The sequence below is a fragment of the Solanum dulcamara genome, chromosome 8 (assembly GCF_947179165.1).
Source record: "Solanum dulcamara chromosome 8, daSolDulc1.2, whole genome shotgun sequence".
NCBI classification, from domain to species: domain Eukaryota; kingdom Viridiplantae; phylum Streptophyta; class Magnoliopsida; order Solanales; family Solanaceae; genus Solanum; species Solanum dulcamara.
In genome coordinates, this window is record NC_077244.1 from 40294159 (window position 1) to 40304345 (window position 10187).

The following is a 10187-nucleotide window of genomic DNA, read 5'->3' on the forward strand; positions in this document are numbered from 1 at the left end:
CAAAAATAATATAGATATGATTAGAGTCCAAATTTCAAGAACCTTTGCACCAAAATATTGTGGTTTGAGCAAAACCTTATTGAGATGTCTGAACTTTATGGTAGCCAAACTTATGTAGATGGGGCTTTTAAGGTTGTTATTTCAGCATTTCACTATCTGCTTCTTACTGGTTGGGCACATGGCAGCACTAATATTCATTACCCTAGCTGTTTTCCTAAACAGGAAAAATGTTTTCACATAAAATTAGGGTTACCAGTTAATTGTCAAGTTCAGGTTCAATTGCATACTCGTCTACTAGCGCAAACCTCAGGCGTTAGACTCGAAAGAAATAGAGGATGAAGGCAAGGATAAATTCTTAAGTGGACTAAACCTAAACTACTAATTTGGGATCATAAGAATCACTGTCTAGCCTAAAGCAACAAGTAGAACTAATGCAAAACTCCATAGTTATGACGACGCCAGTCTATGATTAATATAATATCAATCAGTTATAAACTTGAAGGTTTTGAGACGATATATAAGTCCTTCCATGTTGGAAGACGAGCAAAAACACAGTATGCAAGCACGGGCTATTCAGCTCGCGAGTTACATATATATTATTCAAACTAAAACACACTACTTATTTATGCCAAGTCCTTACACATTGCCACAGAAGCATAATACAAATAGTATTTTACACCTATTTGCTTTAAATCCTGAATCCGCCACTCATTGTTCTCAGCTCAAGTTGCATATATATAATTTAAGATGCTTAGAACACACTTATTTATACCGAGTCCTTGCACATTATCATAAAGGGGCACTAATACATTACTATTCCACACGTACCGACTTTAAAATACTGAATCTGCCTCCAAATGCGATGGAACACATTTTTCCTTCACACCAGCTAATGTCTGGCTAATGGAACACATATATATAATTCAAGATGCTTAAAACACACTTATTTATACCGAGTCCTTGCACATTGTCATAAAGGAGCACTAATACATTAATATTTCACACGTACCGACTTTAAAATCCTGAATCCGCCTCCAAATGTGATGGAACACATTTTTCCTTCACACCAGCTAATGTCTGGCTTATGGCAGTCCCTTATTAGACAGAGGGACTTCATTCCTGCAGACTTCCCATGTTAGAAGCCTTCTCATTTTTCATAATGGCATGGAATAATGTAGCTCGATCCTCCTCAACAATTTCTCTCAACAATTCATCTTCAATTTTTGGTGCTTGCCAGTGAGAAGGGTCCTCCACAAGGTCTTCACTAAATATCATGCTTGATACCCATTCTTTCCATGTTGTTCTTTTGTATTTCTCCTCTTCCAGTGTGCCCGTAGCCAGAAGCTGGTACACATAGACAACTTTGTCCTGACCAGGACGAAAAGCCCGTGCAATGGCTTGCTTGCTCTTAGAAGGATTCCACTCCGAATCCAGTAATATTACACGTGATGCTGCGGTCAAGCTAATACCTTCTGCACAAGTTGTGATGGAAGCCAACATAACCTTTGATGGTCCACCTGGCTCCTCAAATTGATCCATTATCCTTCCTCTTTGAAAAAGTTCAATGTCACCTTGAAGCACCAGTACTTCAATGCCCTTTCTCCACCCATAGAACCTCTCAAATATCTCCAGAAAAAGATTAATCGGAGCAATATTGTGGCAAAATATCAAAACCTTTTCTTTCCTGAGGAGACAACGGGGCACTAGGCTCATTACAAATTTGACTTTCGAACCCAGCTTCAGATCAAACTTGAATTTCTGGAGAGCCTCCAGCTCCTCTTCCTTGAAGTACTGGCTAGAACATGCTGTTGTTCTGATTAACCAAGGATGAATTGCCCCAAGGGTAATCAACAGCTCTAACTCCAGTGGAAATCCTTTGTAGATGGGCCTTTGATTTTGAAGCTTCACCAAAATTTCTTGTTGAAGAGTAGTTGATTTCATCATCAAGGTGTAGCATTGTAAACCAGGAAGGTTATCAGATGTTCCACCGTCATGCACATCTATGAATCCACCTGTTAGTTTCTTCAATATGTTTAGGCCTTCTTTCCTTTTCTTGGGGATGTCTGAATCAATGACGCTGGAGATTTTATCAATAAACATCTTTCTTGCTCGATTTTCCAATGAAAAGCGCGATGCGCCTTTGTTTTTCTTCTTGTACTTGGGATCTAGCTCCTTCAAGACCTCATCAACAAAGGTTGGCCTTGCTAAGGTAAGTGTGTTGAAATACTCTCCAAAATTATTCTGAAATAATGTACCAGAAAGTAAAATCCTAAGTCGTGTATTGACCTTCATTAGACCCTTTCTTAACCTGGATTTTGTACTTCTTGGGTTGTGCCCTTCATCAAGTATTAGTAGCCCTGGACACTGCCGCAACACCTGGGCCATATATTTCCTATGCGCATAAGGTGAATCTTCCCGTGTCAGTGTTAAAAAAGAGGTATAGCCCATAAGGAGAACACTGGGTTGCGAAAGCCACATCTGCATTTTCTCAAGGCAGTCCAAGACATGCATGACATCTTGGTTGCGAGGAAGACCAGGGCATAATTTCACCTTTTCCCTTAGAACCTCTCCCTTAAAGGTTTGACCACCATGAATTTGGTAGACTGGCACAGGAATCTTCCACTTAAGTACTTCTTTGTACCAGGTGTAGAGTGTTGTCTTGGGAGCAAGGACCAATGGTCGTGATCCAGGAAATAACTTCAGGTAGCTTACAAGGAAGGAAATAATTAGTAAGGTCTTCCCAGCTCCTGGAGTATGAGAAATAACACAACCACCTCTCTCTTTGCTCTCTGGTTGCATTTCCGCAGGAACTATGGATCCAGCAATATTTTTCCACAGAAATTCAAAGGCTCTCTTTTGGTGTACCCGTAATTTATTTCCTAGATCAGGTATCAACGCCCAGACATTTTCTTCCCCTTCTCCTGATGATGAGGGTGCACTGGAAGAAGCAGGAATGGACAAAGTATCAAGGCCATCATCATCCTGCTTGTGATCTGTAGCTTCATCAGTTCTTTGCTCCTTGCTGGAACTGTAGTTTGACGAAGGCATCTGTTGATATGAATAAATGGTTAGTAAGCATGGCGAAGAAAATAAGTAAAAGAGGGTAGTAATAAAAGCCTAATATGCAAGAATCATAGTCTGCTTCTACAAGCGTACTGAATTACATGCCGAATATACTTCCTATTACATCAGGATAAAATGATGACATGGACCAAGACAAAGCTTCATCTCTATGTCAAAAAACATTTGGGAACTGCCACCATTTCTTGGAATCTTCTACAGGGAAAATCTCTCTGACTTCTTAAGCAGGTGCTTCAGATTAAGAGAAACTGAAATAAGTAAAGAGACTTTGACTTACAAAGGGTGGTGGAACATCCTTTATTTCGGTGCTAACGAATCCACATAACCGGCAAATAATTCCGATTTCTTCATTAAGTCGATAATCATGTCGACAAACTTCTCCACGTATTTCAGCTCCTATCCTGACATTACTTGCATATTGAACATGGGAATCCTGTGTCATATTTGATAAGGACAACATCAAACATAAGTAACACAGAAGTTATATAATCGAAAGATAATAGAAAAAATAACATTCACCTTTGATCAAGACAATATCAAAATATAAAACAGTGACCAAACCAATAATTTCCAGCAAAAGGCACATTCCATGAACAATATATCTTTGTTAACATTACCAATGCCAGTAATTATTCATGTGACATACCTCACTGTCATCTAGAAGATAACATGATGCCAGGGCTAGTTCCATCTCCTTCCATAACATATCAATTTCTGAAACCTCCTCCTCCTTATTCATTGAGAGATTCTCAGCTGACTCTCTGTGGCTAGATTTTGTTGACTGAAACTCTTTCCATTGATCAATTATTGGTGGTTGTTCCTTATTAAGTGTGGCATCAATGTTCGCCATGCACCTTCTAATCAGTTCCTTGTACACATTAGCCGCTACAGAACCCTTTTTGAATGATCTTATATCATAAATACTATCCTTCTTTGAAGTATTTCTTTTGTATTTCTTATGTGAACCTAACGCCCCACCTCTACGGTCAAGTCCCATGAACTTTAACTTTGAAATTTTGACTTGCCCCCAGCGTCTAGCTTCTGGTTTTGTGAAGTTCATTTTGGAAGCTTTCCTATCATGCGATGTTGAAGAACTATTGAAATAAATATATCTGGAAACTATTTCACCAATCTCTGCAGATACATGTTCAGGAATATCAACATCAAGTGGAACCTGTTCATGGACAATAAAATCAGTTCCTGAAGGAGGATGCAGGGGAACGATAGCAAGTTGATGTTGACTGTCAGCTGTAACTGATTTCTTGTCTGCAAGCTTATTTACATCTGATTTGACTGTGTTTCTCCATCCGGATGAACTTTCAGAGGACTTCTTCTCATGAGGTCTGATATTTCCTCCAAACAACTCTCTCTTGTAAGACCTGGCAATTTCTTCAATTTCACCATTTCGAAAAGCATGATCAGCCTGAATAGAAAGTGCAAGTGGTAGTTCTTCATACTCCACTTTTCTCCTACCCCCAACTAACCGTGTCATCTCAACATCAAATTCTGCCAAATCATCATCACATCCATAATAACGCTCTGGCTGTACAAATCGACGCTTTGACCTCCGTGGGCCCATTAGGTCATACAGAACCAGAGGCCCAGCTTCACTTAGGTCACTGGTAGGATTTATATCTGGGATATCCCTACTGAATTGAAAAACAGTGGTTGTAGAAACTCCATTTTCTAACTTGAAATTCACGGAGTAAGAATGTTGGTCCGAATTTGATTCTTTTTTGACAAGATCATCATCCATAATCTCATAGACAATCTGGTTGTGTATCGATCTCACATCAAATGTAGCTTCTTTCAGAACAGATGCAGTCACTAACCATGTGAGGTCAGAGGAAAATTTTCCTATGAATAGTTTAAAAGTCTGCAACGAATTGCAGTCATCAGAAGAACTCCAACGGTAATGTTTGTCTTCACAAGGTTTAGGTTCAAGTTTTTGGAGAATTGCGATCTGATCAATGGACAACATATTTATCTCTTTACTTAGGGTTTTCTTCAAAATGGGAGGAGGGCCTTGAGTGACATAAACGCTGACATGAAATTTGCAAGTACAAGTGATCTCGTGAGGCTTCCTCTCTATAGATCTTATTTTTGCATCAATCCACACCTACATGGAAGAACCCAAGGTAAATAAGATCGTAAACTTCACAGGAAAGCAACCCCAACAAACAAATGGAGGAAGCACTATGTGCTACTCCATCAGAAGTCGGGAAGAACCCAACTTAGGTACCAACAATTGGTGAAAAATATCCTCTCTTATTTGGAATAAACTTAGGTACAAGAATTGGTGAAAAATATCCTCTCTTATTTGGAATCAACTTAGGTACAACAATTGGTGAAATATCCTCCCTTATTTGGAATATAAAAGAAGGCAGTACAATTATCCAATGCTGCTACTTACAGGCTTGACATCTTTCTCATCTCCTGAATCTTCTGCTTGGTAAGGGATTGAAAGCACACAAACCTCAAGTCCAGGTCGTAAGAAGCAGGCACAATCGGATAAAGTAGCTTTTCTAGACCTCATTCGAAGATTTGTTACCGGAATATTCTCCTCAATCACCTCCCCATTAACTAGAACATGAGTAGTGATGGTCCCCACATTGATCCTTAGGCGCTCCACAGCTTGCCAAGAGCCGTACCAGAATGCCTCAAAAGCTGTCAAACGATACAGGAACAACCAAAGTGCAAAGTCAAAATCAAGATGTAGTCCTATGTCAGACATAATTTACAGCCTCACTTCTATAGAAAAGAAGTGATACAAATTCGGTTCTGTCTTGTTTCTAAATTGTTGCAAATAGATAGTTTGCTTCAGAAAAGAATAGCAAATCAATCCATTTTGTATCAAGAACGACTAAAATCTAACATTGAAAGGAGACTGAGTATCAAGCAAAGGGAGGTAATACTCATTGCTTCAACAAGAGGCAGCAATATTGCAACCGTTTGACAACTTTTTACGACTGAATGGTGGTATGAACAATTTGCAGTAACCAGTTTCTGCTTGTCTTTCTATAACTGGTATCGCTTATAGCTAAAAAGTATGCATGCACTCGTGCAGGGAAATGAAATGAACTGCTATATGACAAATATGAAGCAGGAGAAAGAGTGTAATCTTATACACTTCAGCAATGTTATATATGGTTAATTTGATTATAGAAATTAATAAATGTTACCAGAGAGTAGACAATCAGGCCAAGGCTTTCAGAAACATAAATAAGTTGTTTATATGAGGTTTGACTCCTTATGATCCAATAGTAACCAACCATTAAAATATCAATGTCATCACAAGAATCCACTCCAATAATGTATTGCTTTAATAATCAGAATATATTGCAAAGGTGTATTTAATAATTTCATGATGGTTTAATGATACAACTTTCAAAACCACATCCAACTTAAATCAGCATTCTACCAGACAGCTTCTGCTGATAACAGTAATCAAAAAGTGAGAAGGAGAGTCAGTTTGAAGGTCAATGCTTACGGTGTGGATCAATTGGATGAGCATTGTAATGTATATGCCTCTTCATCACCACCTAAAGATTCAAGTCCAACCTTGTCAGCAATCAGAAGAAAGAATCACTTCAGTTGTGCCCAATAGCTGCAGCGGATACTGACAGGGCCAGATTTGAAGTCAGCACTAAAGGAACTTGCTATGTACAATATTTCCATCTGTTACTGCAAAATTTTCCCAGTATAACCAACTGTTTAAAATCCTGGATAATCAAAAGAATCCACAACATTTATGTAAGATGACATAAATAGAAACACTATTGTTCTCCCTCATTCCTTTTTATTTTTGTTCCTTCCATGAAATGGTCAAATTTTCTTATTCGATTGATTTTTGTTTTTTTTCTTTAATCTCGTTCTCATATCTAACACAACAAATTTAATCAGTGAAAAATGCATTCCTGAACGACCACACTGTGTGAATGTCCATGCTGGACTTTACATAATCATAATCTATGTTGCTCAGACTCAGGTGTGGTGTCCGATATGGGTGCTTATCTAGAGGTCGGATACTCTATGATATAGATTTTAAGACTCGAGGATACGGATCCATTTATGGATACAGGGGCTGGTATTCGGCTAAAAATAATTCAACTATATAAAAATAGAGTTATAAAACCGAAATTATGAGATATTACGTGGAAAACTTGAGGAGAAAATATTAATCAAGAGGACAATCATGGAAGGAGATAAAAGGAAAGGGAGTGACAATAGAAATATGTACAAGGTATTTCATTTTCTACAATTTCACCCTAGTTTTTGTTTTGATCATAGAAATCATTGAATCTGTCCAGAATTTCTCCCTCGAATTTGGTCAAAGTACCCAAAATTGATTGACCAGATTGGGTACGGTTCCCACACCCATGTCGCATGGGTGCGGCACCAAAGGTAAAGAGTCCGAGCAACTTAGATCATAATTATATATAAAACTGAAAAAACTTTTGTTTCTGAAGATAAATTCTCAGTATGTTAGGGAGATATATATATATATATATATATGGGGGGGGGGGGGGGGGCTAGAATAAGAATTGGGGATTTGGCTGAGCACAGTAGTAGTTTTGATCCAAATTCTATTTTTGTCTTAAGAAATGTAATGAATATGTATAAACTCTTAATTTAGAACCAATAACTAGAATCCCGAACCCATAAACTTCAATTCTTGGCTCCGCGTACTGTCTAAGAAACAAGGGAACAGAGTTGCATTAAAAAGTGAAATTTATGCACACTTATGTGGTTACGTTCACTAAGGTTGAAAAGTTTCTCCTTGAAGGAAAAAAGACACCAGAAAGAAAAACAAACCTTAGGAGAAGTGTTCTCATAATGTAACTTTGCTATATATGTTGAGTTTTTGACATAACAACGTGATTAGTACCCAATTGTCCATAACCACTAAACTGGAGCCAAGGGCGGCTCAAACCTAATAGTGGCTTTAGGCCCCAAAAAATAAGGGCCTCCAAAGAACCAAATTCAGTTCGCTCAAATACGAAAACATACCGAAGATGCAGAAAAAGGAAATAAATTCGACCGATTAAACGAAGAACCAAAAGAACTGAGCAGACAAAAGATGAAGGAGATACATACCTACATACATAAAAAAGACAACCAGATCTGATGAACGGCGATGTAAAATGTTAATATTAATTGTGAGAAGCACGCAATAGCACACTTGGATGAAACCCTAGGGGTTTGGGTTTATTGTCTGCTTTTCTGCGTCACATAATAGTTTTTTGTGCATTACTAGTCTACTCTCTGCCTTTTTCCATGACTCTGCGCGATAAATTTGAGGTGAATATTTTGCAATCCCTGATACAGCTCAGTAAAAGAGGACACTCAAAAACCATATACACATTTTCTTTCCACCTAATACCTCTCACTGACAGGTGTTTGAGCTCAAAACCTCGTTCCAAATTTTACTCAAGTGCCCACATTAAATTTTCTTGATATCCGATCCAAAAAAAAGTAAAAAATTCTTCATATAAAAGGTAGGAGCCCAGAGAAAAATACAACTTTATAGGATCAAGAAGTAAATATTGACAAGTTTCCACAAGTAACACGATGAAAGAAAATAAACGCAAGGAGTAGTTGGTAGGAACATTAGTTACCGCAATAATTGGGCCAACACTGGCGAGTAGTTGCAACCAGTGTCTACTAACTAAGGAAGGGTTTACATGGTTTGGTTAATCTATGAGCCCGTTTGGTTGGGCTTAAAAAAAAATAACTTTTATGTATGAAGTGCTTTTAGAATTTTAAAGTGCTGAAAGTTATTTTTATAAATAAGCAGTTGGTGTTTGGATAAAAGTGCTTAAATGAGGAAAATGATGTGAATTTTAGGGTTAAAAGAATAAAAAAGGTAGTTTGAGAATTTAGTTAAAATATAAGGGATATAAAAGTAATTTTCATGGTCAAAGAAAATGACTTTAAGCACTTGGAAAAAAAAGTTAGAAATCCTAACTTTTCATTTTTGACTGACTTTAAGAACTTTATGGCTTAAAGTTAGTATTAGGCAAACACGTCCAAAAGCTAAAAAGGAGCTTTAAGTTGATTTTGACCAACTTAAAACTCATCCAAACGGGCTCTATATTACCCTGTATGATAAGCGTGAATAGAGAGCAACTTAGGGTCAAGAGGACAAATTCGTAATGTAATCTATATTTTGTTGGTCACTAATTGCACTCAAACATCACTTCTAATTGCAGCTTCATTTCGTAATGTAATCTATATTTTGTTGGTCACTAATTTCACTCAAACATCACTTTTAATTGCAGCTTCATGTGTTGGGTTTGCTCAATGACTGCCACGTGGGGCTGCCTAGAGCAGCTTAGGGTGAATTGAAATATTGTTTTCGTTTTAATTTATTTATCTTACTTTTCCTTTTAGTATGTTATGTATTTTCAAATTTACACAACAATTAGAAATTTAAAATATTTATTGAAAAAATAGTTAATTAACTATTGAAATTTTACCTACGCCACATAAATCGGGATAGATGGATAACATATATTATTTTAAAAATGCATAAATAATACTATAAATCACAATAATTAACAACTTAAAAAAAATTAAAAAATATATTAAAAATTTGGTTGACTATTAATAGACAGGAAGAGTAATATATATTATTGATGTGCCGGCATTTCAACAGCACATGTAATGCATTTAACAAGGAATAAATGTTAGTTCTTAAGCAACTATAAGATATTTTAATGGTTTTTTATTGAATCAAGGCAGGAAATCAGAGAAAATGAATAAGAAGGCAAAGCAAAGTAAAGAGTTGCAAAAATGAAGACCTGACGATAGGTATGACGGACCATCACACTCACGATGGGCCGTCAACCCCATCATCAAGCTAAACCAGAAGAGGGACAGAATTTGATAAATATGATGACAGCTCTCACAAGCTGTCGCATCACTGACAGGGCATCAATTCCGTCGTCGGACTTAAACAGAAGTGAAGCCAAGAGGAAGAGTGCTGACGAAATATCTGACGGACCGTCACACCTCTGACGCCTCGTCATCTCTATCGTCAGAACAAGTGTTCCCACTTATCAGCACTAGTTAGCACTGACGGTGCAAGTGACGCGTCGAGTATG

General features: G+C 37.5%; 1 protein-coding gene across 2 annotated transcripts; it reads right to left on the bottom strand.

The window, feature by feature from the left end:
• Positions 1 to 714: 714 nt before the first annotated feature.
• On the bottom strand, positions 715 to 8639 carry LOC129901673 (SNF2 domain-containing protein CLASSY 1-like). 2 transcript variants are annotated; one of them, XM_055976920.1, is made up of 6 exons: positions 8179 to 8639; positions 6572 to 6765; positions 5495 to 5748; positions 3728 to 5200; positions 3359 to 3514; positions 715 to 3048 (listed from the first exon to the last, which is right to left on the bottom strand). In XM_055976920.1, the coding sequence occupies exons 2-6, from the start codon at positions 6615 to 6617 to the stop codon at positions 1114 to 1116; spliced, it is 3864 nt and encodes a 1287-aa protein (XP_055832895.1). In that variant the 5' UTR covers positions 6618 to 6765; positions 8179 to 8639; the 3' UTR covers positions 715 to 1113. The 2 variants fall into 2 exon arrangements, with proteins under 2 accessions (XP_055832895.1, XP_055832896.1); XM_055976921.1 differs by lacking the exon at positions 8179 to 8639 and having other exon boundaries at positions 6572 to 6782.
• Between the last annotated feature and the right edge of the window lie 1548 nt (positions 8640 to 10187).